The sequence below is a fragment of the Podarcis raffonei genome, chromosome 4 (assembly GCF_027172205.1).
Source record: "Podarcis raffonei isolate rPodRaf1 chromosome 4, rPodRaf1.pri, whole genome shotgun sequence".
Lineage (NCBI taxonomy): Eukaryota > Metazoa > Chordata > Lepidosauria > Squamata > Lacertidae > Podarcis > Podarcis raffonei.
This window is the reverse complement of record NC_070605.1, coordinates 72,151,337-72,169,767: the sequence shown is the minus strand read 5'-3', so window position 1 is coordinate 72,169,767 and position 18,431 is coordinate 72,151,337. Positions and strand designations below refer to the sequence as shown.

The 18,431-nt window shown below is 42.2% G+C and overlaps 1 protein-coding gene across 4 annotated transcripts in view; it reads right to left on the bottom strand.

The window, feature by feature from the left end:
* Positions 1 to 461: 461 nt before the first annotated feature.
* The window catches only part of MXRA5 (matrix remodeling associated 5), a 32,234-nt gene continuing 14,264 nt past the window's right edge, over positions 462 to 18,431 (bottom strand). For 3 of the 4 annotated variants that reach the window (XM_053387279.1, XM_053387281.1, XM_053387280.1), the window contains exons 3-7: positions 17,429 to 17,558; positions 16,316 to 16,706; positions 10,286 to 15,016; positions 7,682 to 8,582; positions 462 to 4,059 (exon numbers count right to left, since the gene is read on the bottom strand). In XM_053387279.1, the coding sequence (XP_053243254.1) occupies positions 2,151 to 4,059; positions 7,682 to 8,582; positions 10,286 to 15,016; positions 16,316 to 16,706; positions 17,429 to 17,558 (8,062 nt within the window). In that variant the 3' untranslated portion in view covers positions 462 to 2,150. Of the gene's footprint in view, positions 4,060 to 7,681; positions 8,583 to 10,285; positions 15,017 to 16,315; positions 16,707 to 17,428; positions 17,559 to 18,431 lie in introns of those variants that run through there. The other variant, XM_053387283.1, reaches the window with a different exon arrangement.

Genomic DNA, 18,431 nt, shown 5'->3' with positions numbered 1-18,431 from the left:
CCCAGCAGATGTGCTTTGGGGCTGGAGAGCTGCATTGCAATATTCAGGATCAGATTATCAGAAAAGACGACTATTTCTTTTCTTGCACTGCTAGTACAAATGAACTAAGTTTGCCTTTAAAGGCAAACTGAATCAAATTTCTCCCCCATCTCTCTTTCTGCCACAGGGTTGTCATACACCCATTAAACTGTCCCCTCAGGTTCACTGGATGCTATTTTGTTGCCAGTATTGAAGGACGACTCAACTGCCAGTGCTGTCAGGCTTAGTACATGGACTGGAGAAGTGCCATCTTTTCCTTCATGTCAAGCAGCAGAGCGTTACCTTGGGCTGGCCCTGGGCTGAGTCCTTAAAGAAAACACTTTCTTTTTAAGTGTTTTGGAATTGTCTACTCTTTAACCACACTCTGTTTGACATGGTCCATGGAGCGGTTTTATTACCAGGAAAACCCACTGTGACAAAGCTTTGTGGAAAATATTTTTTTATTATAAAACATACAGTATACTGATCTTAATATTTATATAAAACACAGTAGAAGTATCAGAGTCTTGTAAAGACCAATAATTTATACACTGAGACACAGGTCACTGTATTCTTCCAGTCTCATAGTCCGAAACAAACACCATACAAAATACAGAAGGACTGAAGTCAGCTAGGGATTCCCTTGCTGTGAGGCATTTGCATTGTTACAGTAATTATTGCTGTGCTGTGATGGAAAAAAATCGGGGTTGTTGCTAACTGAAGAGTTGATCCCAGAGAGCTGATAGAAGAATGGTTAGAGAGTAAGTTAGTAATCATATTCTATAAAGGCTTGGCTATGTCAAAAGTATTGCAGGGGATTATGGAAATAATTTTGTGTCCAACAAAGATAATAATGAAATAACTTCTCTTGCATCAGCTCTTTTGTTATATTTAATACTACTTTGGTACGCTTTAAGGTGCATGTTGCATAAAGGAACAGATTTGCACTATCACTGGTCATAGTACTTTATATCATAGGCAGAACCAAAATTGATTGGGGTAAGGAGAATTAGCAACATGTTTCTCTCAGTTTGAGCTTTCTTGCAAAAGATGCACATTTATGTTCCTATTTTCTCCCTCAAAATAAAGCCATGGGGCATGGAAAGGGAACATGTGGCCCTTTAGGTGTTGCTGGACTACAACTCCCATTAACCTGACTATTGGCCATGCTGCCCAGGGCTGATGGGAGTTGGAGTCCAACGATTGACGGGCCAGAGGTTTCCCATTCCTGCCACTGGAGTTTTTAGATAGCACAAGGTTTGAAAATATTAATTTGTCAAGCTAATGCTATACTTAGGACAGAATTACTTGTTACATGCCCTACAAGACTGCTTCTGTGAATAGCATTCCTGGATCAAGTATTCTCCTCATCCCCAATACCAGTAGGAAACTCACAATAGGGTGAGTGTTCTGAGAAGTTATCCAGGAGAGAAGAACTTGACAGGGGGATTCAGTGGTCAGGGATGATGGGAGTTACACTCCATCAACATGTGGAGGGTTACAGGTTGCCCACCTGCTCTGTGGCCCCCTAGATGTTCTTGAGTTACACCTCTCATCATTTCCGACTGTGTTGGCTGGGGCCAATGAGCAATGTTGAGTCCAACAGTGGGGTTCCCCATTCCTGACCTTAAGGTTGTGCTACACAATCCAACCACTTATTAGGTTCCACTGATCACAGTGGTTAACTCTTCCACTGAAATCAATGAGTCCTGAAAGTACTTAACTTTGGCTGAATTGCACTATATACCCTAGATAGGTATATGGCAGGATTAAAGCACACTCCTCTAAATCAAATGAAAAACTGTAAAATGCTTAAAGTTCACCACATTGAGATGAAAGATTGTGGGCTATTAAATCTGCAGCCCCCAAGGTCTAGTCGCAGATTTCAAGACAGGTGGCAAGAAGCCCTCTTACATCACAGAGAGCGTGTAGACGGCTTCTCAGATCTGCTACCTGTCTGAATAGTATTTTGGAATTTCATGAAGGGTAAAGCTGTGATCCACCATTTCTGGCACAACCCTGTTCTTCTCTCAGTACAACTGTTTTCATTTAGCAACTGTATTTTCCTAGCTGTGCTCACTTGGCAGGGACTTTAGATATTTTTGTGTATTCAAAGGCATTTTTTAAAAACTTTAGAATATGTGTATGTAGGTTGCTTTTGAATCACTGCCTAGTATATTTTTAGCAGTGCATTTATAGAAGCCTGCATCCTTTTGTGTAGCCTGCTGGATGATTAATGAGCCCTGAGGGTGAAGGAATTTGTTTCCATACAGACGGGATTGAGCTCCCGTTGTCAGATGTGATTTGTCTGGGAGATCCCACGTTATTTCTGCTTTAGGGATCCCAATGGCCATGCAGTTCAGCTTCACTGTATTGCCTGGCCTTGCGTAAATGATGGGAGCCGGTTCGCTTGTGATCCGGGGTGGGTAGGCTATCACAATCACTGGGACATTCATAAGGGAAGAGCCATACTCGGTCGTGACCTTGCACAGGTAAGTACCTCTGTCAAACACGGATGCTTCACGCACTGTGAGAGAGCCATTCTCTAACAGGGAAAATCGCCCAACAGCCTGGGGACCATCTAACACCATCCCATTGGGTAGAGTCCAGGTTATGCGAGCTTGCTGGCTGGGCTGGGTGATGCAGTGAAGCTGCAGGGTCTCCCCATTGATGATGCTCACTAAGTTGTTATACTGATTGCTGATTTCTGGTTTCAACCCCACTTTGAGGAAGACCACCCTTTCTGCATAACCACCTGGGTTCCTGGCTGTGCAGCGGTAAGTCCCAGCATCTGCTGCAGACAAGGCACTGATGTGTAATATTCCATCCTTCTTGTGGTAGAATCGGTGCAAATGGCTGCTCTTCTGCAGCTCGGTGCCATTTGGAAGGATCCAGGCTGTGCTAGGTTGAGGAGTCCCATACACTGAGCAGTTCAGATTGATACTGTGTCCTGCTGCCGCAGTGATCCTTTCAGTGACTGGATCCCGAAAGGCTGGCTTTTCTATGTGGTCCATGACCTGCAGCTGCACAATCAGCCTGCCCTCTCCTCCTTCATTCCTGCCAATGCACACCAACTGCACTGAGTCTGTCTGTCTCACTCCTCGGATGTCTAGTGTGCCATTGCGGTGCACAGTAATTCTGTTCCCATAATAGGGAGCAGGCAGGATCACTCCTTCCGGGAAAGCCCACATGACCCGTGGAGTTGGGATGCCTTCAGCTTTACAGTCAATGAGCTTCCGGCTGTCTCTCAGGGCCGTTTCTCTCACCGAGGTGATGGCACTTGGGTGCCCATTTATTTTTGGAGGTTGAACATTGACACGGATCCAGACAACTTTCCGGTCTTCCCCAGCGGTATTCCGGGCTACACATGTGTAGTTGCCACTGTCAGATCTTTGGGCCTTCTGTATGAGAAGCGTCCCATCCCTGTACACCTGATATTTATCTGACAAAAGTGGGATAGGTCTGTTGCTTGGAGACAACCACATCACTTTAGGTGTGGGCTCTCCTTTTGCTTCACATCCTACAGATACCACATCTCCATATGGGATGTTGAGAACCAAGTAGGTTTTATTCCTAATTGTAGCAGGTTCGGCCACTACTTTGACCCGCACTTTCATCTCATCTTTACCAATCTGGTTTTCGGCATAGCAGGTGTAGTCCCCCTCTTCTCTCAGCCCTACGTCATTGAAGTACAGTGTCCCATTGTTGAATACGACATATCTCTTTGTTCGGCTCCCACTGTCATCTGCTAGCATGAGGGTATTGATCATGCTGCCATCTGGAAGGCCCCAGGAGATCTCAGGGTTAGGCAGACCTGTAGCTACACAGTCAACTTTCAGGTCCCCTCCATACATCACCTTGCGATTATTCTCATTCTTGTGTTCGATTTTGGCAGGTTTCATCATTACATTCACTTTAAGAACCACGTAATCATCTCCAATCTTGTTGCGGGCCACACACAGATAGTCCCCTGCATCCCTTTCAGTGATGGAATGAACAACCAAAGTTCCGTTGCCAAATACCTTGATTCTGCTGTCCAAACTGATTTAGAAAAAAGAAAGAAAACAAAACATGTGTTTTAAGTTTATGTTCATAAACCATCATATTTTGAGCCAGAAAACAAACAAGAACAATTATCTTCATTTGCAATCAAACAATTCCACCCTGCAACTGACTTTCTTCTAGTGGAAGGATGTTTTTACATCATTATGCTTCTTCTGAAGATCCAGATTTTATTTACAGTATTCTATGCTGCATTTAGACATGGAAATACAAAGGAGGTGGGGGAATCTCCTGTATATATACACACCACAGATAAATCCCATGTAAGCTTATATGCATGGATACATATGTTTATAAAGTGAACAGGATATTGACAATATACTCCATATGGCAAGATATACATACACTTATTCCATAGAGAGCCACATTGCTTTGGTATGAAACAGGCCAGAGAAGTTATTAGCTATTATATAGCTTTTATATAGATATATTACCTATTATATTGTACATACGAGTGCCCACCTTCAGAATGCAGTCCTATGCACATTTACCTGGAAGTCAACCACACAGAACTTAATGGGGCTTACTGCTGAGTAGACATGAATAGGATTGTGCTGCCAATTCCCAAAAAGTTACCATGGGGCCTCTGGAAGCAGAAGATAATGGTTGTTTGGGTCTCACTAACATGATACAAAATATTTACATGGAGCAATCTAAAAAGTTTATAAAGCCTAACTACTTAATGCATAAGGGCATTTATCCTCTCTGCAACAGCAAAATGTATGATCAATCTATTTTAAATGGTTATAAACATCCAGTGATACCATAAATAAGATGTTTGCCTGGGATGCTGCTCTGCAGGAATACCTAGTCTTTCTAGCAATGACCAATTAGGGAGTTCCTCCCGTTATTCTCAGATCAGAGAGATGGAAGAATTGCAAACTTTTCTCTTTGAGTTACTTCGGCGATTACTGTCTGCATTCACCGAACAAAGGAGCTTCAGGCAGACTTCAAAGGAAAACTTGTGTGGTGTATCTAAATCCCATGCATGCTCCACTTCAAATGTTAAAACCAGCACTGCCAATCAGATGCAAACCACTCTCAAAACTATCTTAAACTAAGGGATCTTTTTCATTCCTGCTACCAAGGAGCCTAAAAGTGGAAGAAGATGTTATGGAAGGTCTATGGCTGCTGCTGCAAAAAACAAAATAAAAAATGAGACCCCTGTACCTTGTTATCTACTGTTAGGAAAGACTAATAAGATTCGGTGCATGGTGTGATACAATCACACTGTGACATTCTTCACTCTCACTAGTGAGAGTGGCAGTCCATGATGTAGAGCACAAGTTGGGGGAATTCGCAGTATGATGACCTATTGTGACTTCCTTACATGTTACAGGGAATGGGGGAGAAATAGGGGGATGATCCCATGTCTTCTGTAATATCTAATTCCACAGTACGTTTATAGAAAAGTCCTATAGAATCCATCTAAAAAACCAGGAGCCTCAAGAGTTCTACACTTTTGAATGTTAAAGTTTGCCATACACATCCTACTATAGTTCCATGACCTCAGGTATAATTAATGCATTTTATATGATGGGTGAATAAGCATCCTTTATAAAACTCACATTCCTGAACAAATTACCTTACAGTCATAAATGCTTAATGCCCTTCTCTTAAGGCTAACAATTTTTACATAACTTTTTGTAAGGCAGGGTCAGTGCGAAAAATATGCACACACAACTATGTATTTTAAAACAACATTGCAATCGCAAACCAATGTGAAGTAGCATTGGTATAAATATACCCGTATTTTTCGCTCTATAAGATGCACCAGACCACAAGACGCACCTAGATTTTGGAGGAGGAAAACAAGAAAAAGAATATCCTGACTCTCAGAAGCCAGAACAGCAAGAGGGATCGCTGCGCAGTGAAAGCAGCAATCCCTCTTGCTGTTCTGGCTTCTGTGATAGCTATGCAGCCTGCATTCGCTCCATAACACACACACAAATTTCCCCTTACTTTTTAGGAGGGAAAAGGTGAGTCTTATAGTCAAAAAATACGGTAAATCAAGCCCAAGCATTTCTCCATACCTGAACCTCTTGGAAAATATAAATAATTGTATTTATGTTTAATATAAATATCAACGCTGAATTTCACTGGATGTATACAAGCATGAACAGTGAAATCAAATCTCATATTGCTGTTCTAGCAAACATGGACACAATCCAGTCAAAATGAAATACATTTAAGCCCTGCTGGTTTAAGTGAGGAGTTCACCACACAATTATCTCTCCTCAAGCCAATGCACTAAAGAATGCTTCACTCTGGATACACTACAGCCTATATTTTTTTTAGATGGAGAAAAGTTGGACAAATAAAGTGGATAGCTATGCAGGCCAATTTTAGCTTCTCTACTCTCTTCATTAGAACTATTTCAAGGCATTCTACCTTAATTTAACCCATCCATATCCAGAGGAATTTCTTTGTGACCTATACTGGTCTGAATGAAAATTTCTGCCTTTAAGGTACCTTTTCCACAGTGCAGAATCCTGCATGCTCACTGCAGGATATTCTGCTCACTGCAGAATCCTGCATGCTGTGCACTGCAAGACATTCAAAAGCATAATCTGGCTCCATAGTGTGGCACTTTGAATTTCACTGCTGATATGCATAAACAAGAGTGTACCTGAGAACACACCAAACACCCTACCACTTTGCGAAGCAAGGGAAAATTGACAGTGGTGGGCTACCTGTCTTTCAAGGATACTTTCCCATTGAGAAAACTCTGATAAGACTGCAAGGAACCTTAAAGGTAAAGGTACCCCTGACCTAGATCCAGTCACGGACAACTCTGGGGTTGCGCGCTCATCCCGCTCAATAGGCTGAGGGAGCTTCTGTGTCATGTGGCCAGCATGACTAAGCCACTTCTGGCGAACCAGAGCAGTGCACGGAAATGCCATTTACCTCCCCGCTGGAGCAATACCTATTTATCTACTTGCACTTTGACGTGCTTTCGAACTGCTAGGTGGGCAGCAGCTGGGACCGAACAACGGTTCGCGGGGATTCGAACTGCCGACCTTCCAATCGACAAGCCCTAGGCTCTGTGGTTTAGACCACAGCGCCACTTTAGGATTCTTTATAAAACAGGTATTCTAAACAAATGGTCTTAGGTTGGAATCCTATACATCCTTCATAGGAAGTGTTATTGAACTCGGTGCAATTTGTTTCTGAGTGGCCATGGTGTATGATCAAGCACTTAAGTCCAACATGTCATTACAGTGCCAACTGTCATGGATGCTTTAGGTGAGATTCCTGCATTGCAGAGGATTGAACTAGATGACGCTCAGGGTCCCATGCAACTCTACTATTTTAAAGTTCTATGCATGCAAGAGAATTGAAATGCTGTGAAAGGTATAACACTATTGCTGGTGGTTTACATTCTGAAACCATGTGCAATATAAATATGTGCTAAACTGCACTCTACTCAGAAGTAGCCCAGAGAGAGCTATTCCCATGTAAATGTGTATAGGATTGCAGCCTAAAGGAAGTAACATTGAAATGACTATAGCTATAGTGCTAATTTGAAGAGTTGTTATATTTAAACTAATCAAAGACAACAATTAGATACATATATCTATGGTCATTTTAATTTTTTTACCTTTGTAGAGAATCCACCATCCTTTTTGAAGGCAGCCTCCAGAGTATCCGTGGCCAGGGGTCCCCAGAGGCACTGCAGTCCAGTCTCAGGGTACTGCCATAGGTCACATCTGTTCTCTGAGGAGAGCTCCCAGTAATCTTGGCATTTGTGGACTGCTTTCTGACATGCAACCATACGGTTCTCCTGGCAGCCCCAACCATGTTGGCTGCAATGCATTCGTAGCTCCCACTGTCTTTGGGAGAGACATTACGTATGTAAAGAGTTCCATTTGGAAAAACAAACAGATTGCCGCGTACAAACTGGGAAGTGCCGATCTGGGTTCCATCAAAAAGCACCCAGCGGATGCCAGGCAGAGGAGCTGCTTTGGCACTACAGTGAATGTTAATGTTCTGCCCCACGCTGAGGGTAATGTTTTCCTGTTTCTCCTGCTGGATAATAGGTGGCAAGGCAGCGATGTGAAGCCTCACGGCAAGACTGTCGGTTCCTGCAGCGTTGCTGGCTATACACTTATATACTCCACGATCTGAGAAGTTAGTGTCCTTGAGGGACAAGGTTCTGTTTTCATACAGCATCACTCTTCCCTCTGCAGTGCTCACAGTTTGTAATATTTTCCTGTCGGGAAAAATCCAAGAAATATGGGGACTTGGAATACCATTGGCTTGGCACTCCATGATCACTTTTTCTCCAAAATAAACAGTCACATCTCTGAAGCGGGAACCCAGCATTTTGGGCTGCTGAGCTAAGACGGTCATCGAGACGATCATTTTATCAGCACCATGCAGGTTCTGAGCAGTGCACAAATACTGTCCACGGTCCTGAAGCTGAACATTGCGAATGAGGAATGTACCATTTTTCAAGACTTCAAATCGTTGTATCCTTGTATTGGCTGTCATGACAGCTCCTGAAAGGAAAAGCAGGAAGGAAAAAGAAGAAAAGCATTTTTGGGGAAACCTTTTTTTCTGAAAAGGAACATAGAAACTGTAGTAAACTACAATATTCAAGATTATTATTATTTTATTATGCATTAGTATTATATCTTGTATATTTGATAAAATTTAAATAAATAAATTTCTAATTTAAATAAATTAGAAAAGGCCAAGACACATCACTTTATTCTTTTTTTGCTGCACAATAGTACTCTGGTAGGACCTTATAAGAAGCAGAGGTACGAAGATCCAATCTAGTCAGTCATGTCAGAACACCCAATGGTCCCAGATGCAGTTTTATGTCCTTATTTGCATCATAAGAATTTTCTGGCACTACCAACAGACATTCATCACAGTGCAGATGAGAATGGGCAGCCAGACACACAGAGGGTATAACTGGATGGGTGCAACAGTTGTGCCAAAACAGGTACCATCAAACCCTATTATTAGGTAAAAAAACCGAATCAGCGCACACCTAAATTAATGGGCAAATGGACACTGTACCCTCCAAATAGGTTCCTAAAGGGAATGAAAATGTATGTTTATTGTACATAAAGCATACTGTTCATTGGGGGGGGGGGAGATATAGAGAATGCTTTACTGAAGAGGTTGCCAACCTGGCACCTGTGGGCAGCAGCCCCAAACTCTGAATTTGCATTTAAAAAGTAAGTCTCTAGCCCTCCTACAAAGAAAGGTAAGAAGCAAAATATGCAGGTACTCTTCTATGTGATTTCTCTGAGATGAGCAAGCCTGGCTTCTTCTTCCTGTCAATGTTTTTTAGCCAATGACTGACATCAAAGCTGCAGTGAATAAGTGAGTTGTTTGGAATCCCTGGGATCCTGAATAACTAATTCCCCTCTGCCCATTAATGCACTTTTCCTGTTTCCGTCTAATCTTCTAGGCTGATATTCAATAGGATACGTCTTTTTCCCCACGGTTGTACTTTTCACCATGTACCTTTGCTCATTTTGTGTTCTGCCACACCCTCATGACAATCATATTGTGAGTGGCACCCCCAGCTCTCAAAATTAAAAATGGTTGGTGGCCTCTGCCTTATTGTGACTGGATCAAAATTGAATGCTTTAATACAAGCTGTGGGAAAATGGCCTCTAAAAATTATCTGCTCTATTTAAGGGCAGAGAAACTGGGTGTGTGGGGGGGGGGACTGAATTTCTCCAGAGGGGAAGATAAATTATTCACCAATTTCTCAGGGGCAGGACTCACCATTAGGGGTGGGAGTAGGGCAACTTTTATGTTCCTTACTTATTTCTTTTTGTTTCTATAACAAGTGGTGGCAGCAGTAACTACTGTGCAGCCTGGTCACCATTTTGCATCCTCCACAATTCTCTGGTTCTAGCATCATTCCAAGAGAAAGGGTAGTAGCAGCAGTGCTTTTTTCTGGGGGGAACACAGGGATACAAAGACCCCTAAACATTTTGTGAATCTAAGTTTGGCCTCAATGAGGGGCAGTATTTCAATATGAGTAGGAAAATGAGAGTAGCCCTAAACACATTTTTTGGGGGGGAAAGTAGCAGCCTCAAAAAGTTAAATAATATTTAAAGAAAATTCTATAAACGTGCCTTTTCTAAGGGCAGGGGAAGAAGAAAAACATCACGGTTGTTGTTTTTTTAAGAAAGAAAAGCATTCTGAGTAAATCTAACTAGTTTAAATATCTTACCGGTGGATACTTTTGTCCAAGAAAGGAGAGGCTTGGGTTCTCCTGTGGCATCACATGGGATAACAGCATCTGATTCAGCAAGGATGGATAGACTGTTAGATCCTTTTGTTATAATCTTAGGCCTCTCTCCTTGTATCTTGAAATGTGTTGAAGGCTGGATTATACTGGAATTAAGTGCCTTCACTCCTCCAATTTTAGGCACAAATAGCACATTAGGATTATTGTAGTGGATGTTTCTGGAGGACTGCAATGTGGAAGTCCCTTGTGGCTTAATACTAGGAGTAGTACTCTCAGATGGCAGTGTAGTATCAAGGGGCACAGGAGGCACTGGGGTAGCTGCAGCCCTTAGAGGAGTGCTTTGTGTGATCACCCTCGTTGGAGAGACAAATTTCTTCTCGGTTTTGCTAATTGGGTAAAGCGGATTAGGCACTATAGGTTTTGCGTTTACTCCCAATTGTTGGAATACCCTAGTTCTGTTCAACAGGAATGGTATTCTGGAATTGGGGAGGTAGGGTACAGCTTGATTTGTTGTTCTTCCAGGCTTGTCTCTGGTGTCAGGAAGGTAGTTATTGGCAAAAACTCTGGAGTGACTGTTGAGTCGGTTTTCTCCCTGGTTGCCAAATCTGCTGGGGGTCTGCAACTTAGGTCTGTATAAAGGAGCAACAGTTGTGGTGGGAAAGGTCTCTGTATGAGGAGAAGAGGTTCTTTTGTCCTGTGTGGTATGTGCTGCGTAAGCTGTTATTTCTGGCTTATTGGTATAGTGAAGGGGGGCCTGGTGAGTTACAAAATGGTGATACAGACCTGGTGCAATGAGATATGGAGGTCTCATGGTCCCTCTAGCAGGGATCTGTTTTGGAGGTGCAAAAGCAGGTGCCTGATTAAAAATGGGTATAATTCCAATTGGCTGGTTAGGAATATTTGGATTCAGTGTATTGTATCTCCTACCACCATATGGTTCTTTCGGTTGCTTTTGTTGTGAAGTTATTCTGTTGTAGTTTGAATGGGAAGTGGAAAGTTCATTCTGTCGTGGGCTGAGACTGAATCTTTTGATGTCTGGAACTGCTACTTGACCAGATGTGTAATTTTCTTTTGTAGACAAATTAAGAGTGCTAGGCTTTGATGGAGGAAGAGTAGTGGCTAATGGTGCAGATGGAATGGGTAATACTGGGGGATAGTTTTTTTCAGTTCTATATGCATTGGTCTGATCATGTAACTGAGTAATACTTTCCTTTGTGTGCCTTGAAGATGGTGGTATAAGTGTTTTATTATGCCAAAGACTGATCACTTGTTTAGTTTTTGCAGGTGTGAAAATGTGATCACCCAATGTACCATGGTGAGATGAAGTCAGTATTTCTCTTTGATGAGGAGATGTTGCCACTGTACTTATCTTTAGATAGTCTGAAAATTTCTCCTGTTCATCTACAGTTGGAGGATCCTTAAAGCGTTCCCCCATGCCATCAGCAGTACTTAAACGCTGTACCTGGGAAGGTCTTGACTGAGCTACCCTTAAGTCAACTTCATTCCTTGAAGCTGATGAGCCAGTAAGAAAAGCTTCTTCTTTGAATTCTGGGATCTTTGAGAAACTAAGCTCAGAAAGTGACACTGGTCTAGTGATACTTTCTATAGATACTGAAATGCTTGTTGTATGAGTGTTTCTAACTTGGTTATTTGCTGAAACACCTTCCAAGACTTTGATGAATTCATTGCCTGCAGATGTTGTAAGCATATGTCCTGAGCTGTGAGACAAATGTGGTTGTCTACCAGGGGCTGTAGTTAGAGAATCCGGTGTTGGTGTTGTCACCATGTGACTTTTCCAGTCCTTGGCAGCATTGGAAAGAGTTACAGGTATTTTAGGTGGCAAAGTAGAAAGATGAAGAAATGAAGCTTCTTCTGTGTCTTGGGCCCCAGTAGACTTCCTTAAGGCAGCAGTACTTGTAGCTAGTGGAGAACTTACTTCAGGAGGCTTATATTCATTTCCATGTTGTGTTTCAGCATCAGATTTATGATGACCTTTAAAAATGGAACCCTGCAAACTTTGGGTAGCAGCTTCCGATTTAGATATTTTTCTAATAAAAGGTGTCTCTTCTATGGTGAAGACAGTAGGAGGGATAAGTTTTGGTCTTCTGAACCTATTTGGTCTTAATCTCCTTCTCCCATATGGTCGTCTTCTGGGATGATGGATGACCTGTGAGTTAGAGGTAGTTGTTTTGCTTGTAATCATGGTAACTGTGGTCAATTTGTTACTGGCAGCAGCAGTCATTGTTTGGGTTTTCTTGTTAAGTGGAGCAGTGGTACTTTCTACAATAAAAGTGGCTTTGGGGTTTTGAGCATCTGTTTTTTCAAGTATTATACCTTCAGAACCCCTGAAAAGGTCAGAAGAAATTCTTCCTTGCTGGTGCTCTATACTACCACTCTCTGTAGCTACAGAAGCAAAAATAGTAGTAGAGGCTATTGAATTAATATAATTTTCAGTTTGAGAATGTGTGGGATGTTTTACAGCATGATGTAGCTTATTCATACTTTTCTGCTGTAAATTTGTTCCTGAACCTTCAGTTTTTGCAGGGACAGGTGCTTTAGGTGATAGTTCCACAGATGATAATGGATAAGGCAAGCTGCTTGTTACTTCTTCATTTGAAGGGTCTTGGGTGAAGCTATCTATGCCTTTTCGTGCCCCTGATGGATCATCTTTCCTCAAATCACTATGATCCCACACCTGTGTCTGTACAGTTGGAGAAATCAGAGCATCTCCTCCAGTAGGTGTTTCTCCCCTGTTTGATAATCCACTTGCTATGGAAGACTCAGTACTCATTGGTGTAGACGGTGTGTGGTCTTGGTTATTATTCTGAGCGTTGTCAGTGGGAAGAATTGTGACTGAGAACATTTCTCCCTCACCCAGCTGCAATGAATCTGCAGAAGACTCCTCTCCATTGACTTCCACAGCAGTGTTTGGTGGAGGGCTGATAATGGGAGGAGCGTTGGTGGTTTGGTGCATGGACGGCGTCTCTGTTGTAGTCCTGAAGGAAGTGCCTGGTACCATTGTTGTTCTAGGGAAATTTTTCCCACGGACTTTTGCCAAAATGTTGGCCCAGTGCTGCGGATTAATTTGTTTGTTGGCCATATTTATTCTCCTTCGGGATTCAAATACCCTACGGCCCTCTGCAACATTGATCTCTTCAGTCCTGTCCATGCCTTTCCATAATTTCATTTTGTGCCTTCCTTTCTTGTTCTTCTTAACCTGAACCTGAGGAACATTGTCATTCTTTTCTTTAAGGGGCACTTCACGGTCCTTCAGGTGGAATTTTTTGCTCTGAGTATCATCAGCTTCTTCAGCACCTGATCCCTCATCATCTTCTATGACCCGCCCCTTTGCTTTTACAGAGGTTCTTGAACCAAGGCGTTTTTTTAGTTTCACCCTTTTTGAGGATCTGTCAGAGACCATTTTATTTACTGTGACTTTAACAGCAAATTGATCTGATCCTTGCTGGTTTATAGCCACACACCTGTAGTACCCACTGTCACTGACATGGCTGCGTGGAATTAAGAGGGTGCCATTGTCTAACAGGTACTGGTTGGATGAGTTTGATAAATCATGAAGGACATGGCTGCTTGGGAGTACCCAGCTTATGTGCGCTTCTGGTACAGCCACTGCACTGCAGGGCAGAAGTATGGAATCCCCCACATTTTTTTCAATTTTCATCGTCTCAGAGTCAGCTGGCTGGATGACTGCGGGTTGTACCAGAAGTCTGTAGGCCATTGTGTCTGCATCACTCCTCACTTGAGCAACACAGTGGTACACACCAGAATCAGCATAGGCCACGGATTTGATGACTAACTGACCGCTGCTGAGGACAGAAAACCTGCTGTCTTCCATTCTGAATGGAGCTTTTAGTTTAGTTCCATCTGGAAGCATCCACACGATGGAGGGACTTTCTGATGCTTTCACATTGCAACTTAGCTGAGCATCCGAACCTTCCACTACACTCTGAGCTGCCTTTGTGTGCTGGTCTTGCTCTATCATAACCCAGCTGCTTCTCTGCTGTCTGTTTTCTTGAATCTGAAGTGTTTGAGAAATTTGGGTAGAAAAAGAGAGCACTACTTTATTCCCTGTGCTCTGGCGCCTGTTCAGTTGGATATGTATCAGTGGCTGCATCACCCAGGAAGGCTCAGCAAGGATTCTCCCTTTGACACCTGTGTAGTAAAGAGCATCATAATCAGAACCTTGCTTGTAATGATAGCTTAATTTGGGTTCATGGCTGAGCACATACTCCCTTTCTAACTTGACAGGCACTTCACTATAATAAGCAATAAGCTTCCACAATTTTTCATAGTTTTCTCGGTTCATGGGGCATTCCAGATCCAAGGAAATGGTTGCATTGATTTCAATTTCTTGAGGCGAGTTCTGGCTCCACTGAATTTGGGTGGTGTTTGTTGGCTTCTTGATTTCACACTTCAGATTCACTATGTTGCCATGCTCATCTGTCAGGTTCAGAGTAATGTTCCATGGAGACAGCTGAAATTCTTCCATGGGAAGCTCAGAGACATCATCTTCCTCTACCTCCTCCACCTCCTCGAGGCCAATGCTCTGTTTCAGTGGAGACTGTATGATAGGCTTTGTGCAGGAAACATTTTTCACATTTTGAATGTCTTGTTTCTGGAATTGCTTAGGGAAGGTGCATTTAGGGCAAAGCTGGCCTTCTTCATAGGCTTTGTCTTTTTTACACTTTAAAACAGCTGGAAGACAAAAAATAATAATAATCTAAAAGTCAGATGGAATTTTGACAGAGAAATATTTTATCTGAAAGTTTTGCCTATACAACACTCTATCAATTGGCCTGTACAGCCTATTGATATTTTTTTTTTCAGATGCCTTGGTTTAGAGGATAGAACTAGGAAGCGAATTCTAACTGAAGGTATCATCATATGGAATAAGAAATGCAAGAACTTTCCTTCTGACTATTCATATCCTTCTGCCCTATCATACTACTGTCTTCCAGAAATGCGGCCCAACAGCAATAGCTATTGGTTTCACAAGCATTAATTCTGCAGCTTTGGGAGCTTGATACATGCTATTTAAAACATTTAAATGAGGAATAGGGAGCCTCCAGTTTATGGGTCAAACTTGGCCTACCAGGCACCTCCATTTGATCCAAGATGCCATTTTTCTCATGCTGTGGCCACTTTCCCCACATCTGACATCATATGTGATATTCGGTATGGGACAGGTAGAGATATGGCTGCTCCGAGGAGGGTTGAACTCCCTGAGCACCTGAAATGGTACAGTCCCCTCTGCCATTTCTGAACTGGGCCACCACATTCTGAAACATGTGTATGCCTGACTGCTATCATTGTCCCAAAGACAAGAGATAGAAAATACCCTTTTCTTTAGAATGGAAAGTTCCCCAATTAAGTTGGTTCTGTTGAGCTAACTGCTCTACAACATCAGAAATACATGAAAGAATCAGCCTCCCCACACCCAAATCATGCCTTTAAGGCCCAGTATGTAGCCTGCAGCTGTGTCTTCAATTTTGGCACTTTTTTCCCTAAGCCTTGTAACTATGTGGTTTGTCTAGACTGCATCTGGGGAGGGGAGGGATACCAGCAGAACTGGGACCCATAGAAGGGAAGACAGAACGGCATGCTATGTATTTAGCATAATGTGTAGTTTGGCCCTTATAGTGTACTTTGCTATTCAAATAGTGCCCAATTGGCTTGGAGAAATATCTCAGGACCAGTTCAGGTGTATTCACTTATATATTTTTAACACTTTCCATTGGTTTGGTTGGTTGGTCAGGTCCTAGACTATGTGTGCCATTGGCATGAAATTGCAGGGTCTTCTTAAGTTCTTATGAATTATGGAAAGGCAGTTTTTAAGGTTTAGAAATAAATAAATAAATAAATAAATAAATAAATAAATAAATAAATAACCCAGCCCCTGAGTATAGGCCAACAAAGGAAGGCAATATTTCTGTGATAATTTCTGCCGGAGTCTATTTCTAATGTAGTAAAACAACAACTATGATCTTCCCTTACCTGCAAACTTCTGATTCCATTCAAGGAACCATTTCAACCTGCAGTCACAAGACCAGGGGTTCCCATGAAGATAAACATTCTCTAGGAGTGGCATTTTTTGAAAAATGCCCATAGGCAGTGTCCTAATGGCATTTTCAGACAAGTAGAGGTGCTTTATTGTCGACAGCCTGAAATAATCAAGGACCAAAAATGTAGAAAACGTGTTGGGGTGAAGCTGTTGGAGCAAGTTTCCTTCCAAATGGAGAAGTCTGAGGGAAGTTAATCCATTAAAAGCATTTGGGTGGATGAATTCAATTCGGTTGTGGTCCATGTGCAATCTCATAAGGCTGGAAAGCCCTTGGAGGGTTTGACCAGTTATAACCTGCAGCTTGTTGTAGCTTATTTTGAACACCTAAATGGCCAGGTAAAACGAATAGGTTAATACTTTTTAGTAGTAACATGGCACTGCAGAATAGGCACACATAAAGCAATACAGGAGAATATAGTGGCCCAGACTAGACAAATGTAGCCACACTTCAGTCCCTTCAAAATAAGCAGGATTTACTTAAGACACAGCAAAATGGATTTCAGTAGGATGTACATACAGTATGATTGACTTTATGTGGATTAGAGCCACAGAACTGTAAGTCTGATTCAGGAACTCCTACATACGTGAGGAATGAAAGTGACTGCTCTACTGTGTGCTACTGTATGTCTGTGTATGTGTGTGTGTACCCACTAACAAACATGGTTCAGTAATACAGACTACAGATGTGGGTGGGTGGGTGTTTGTGGGTGTATGCAGGAGCTTCTGATCATGTATCTTATATAGCTTTCTCCAATGCCACCAACAACCAGGCAGTCACTGTTTATACTAATTCCATAGAAACATACAAAGCTGTCTTTGGACCATCAGTTAACCCAGCTCAGTATTGCCAGTCAGCAGCTCTCTATGGTTTCAGGCAATGGACACCCCCAGCCCTGTGTGGAGATGTCACAGATTGAACTTGGGGGTCTTCTGCATGCAACACAGATGCTCTACTCCTTCCCCATGTATGCACATCTGGGCTTTGTGGGAACACAGCTAATAGACTGAAACTGTTGTTATTTTAAGAAGAAACGTTTTGACTCAACCTGTAGTGATGTCAGATCTTTTAAGGCTCCGTTAGGTATGTTTTGGATGTCATTCCCATGAAGCATGAGCAGTTCCAGTTTTGCAAGGCCTGCAAACGAGTTTCCAGATATTGCCTGTATGCTGTTAAACCTGGAGGGGGGTGGGGGTGGGGAGAACCACATTTAAGTGTTGAATCATCATTTTGCATTGAGTAAACCAGACATTTTTAGGCACCTTTGGGTTATTCATAAATCATACACTTAACCTGACAAAGTTAATGAAGCATTTTAACAAGACCTGGTGTTTCATGTGTTAAAAGTCAATGCTTCTTTGACTACACACACACACACACGCACGCACACACACACACTCTTCAGTTGCAGCTTAAATTAATGGAATTATCAATTAATTAGAAAAGGCTTTTCTGGACAGTGTTCTCCATGTGCTGGATATATTAGTCAGTGGCAGGGATCCAACCTATGATGATATGGAGACTGGCAACCAGTAGGCGTGCAAGGATGCCAACAGAACATGTAACAATAAATGAATAACATTTTGTGCAGAGGACATTTAAACATGGATGACTGCCAAGCAGTTTCTGGAACCAGAAAACCACAGCTACTAGCTAAACTGCTAGATTTGCACATATAGCATGTAATTAGGTATTTAACTGTTAAGATAAATATGTGGTTTTGAAATTGCAAAACTGTGAATCTAGAAACTCAGGCTGCAAACTGATTAAAAAATGCTGAGTTGATTAATCGCTTGCCCTTTGACAGGCCAATCAATTAACTCTCAGTATATTTGCATTTTACTAAAGTTTCACTGCAGTTGTCTCAGCTACTGAAGGGAGCATATTAAATAAAGAAAGCCATGGTTCATTATTAGAAGGCCATCTTTTAACCTCTGTCCCAATCACAGTAGCACAGCAGAACAACTAATGAAGAGAAACATGAAAATGCTCTCATGACTTCTATGGCTCCTCTCCTTGAATGCTACACAGCAGCCACTGTGGAGGGTTGT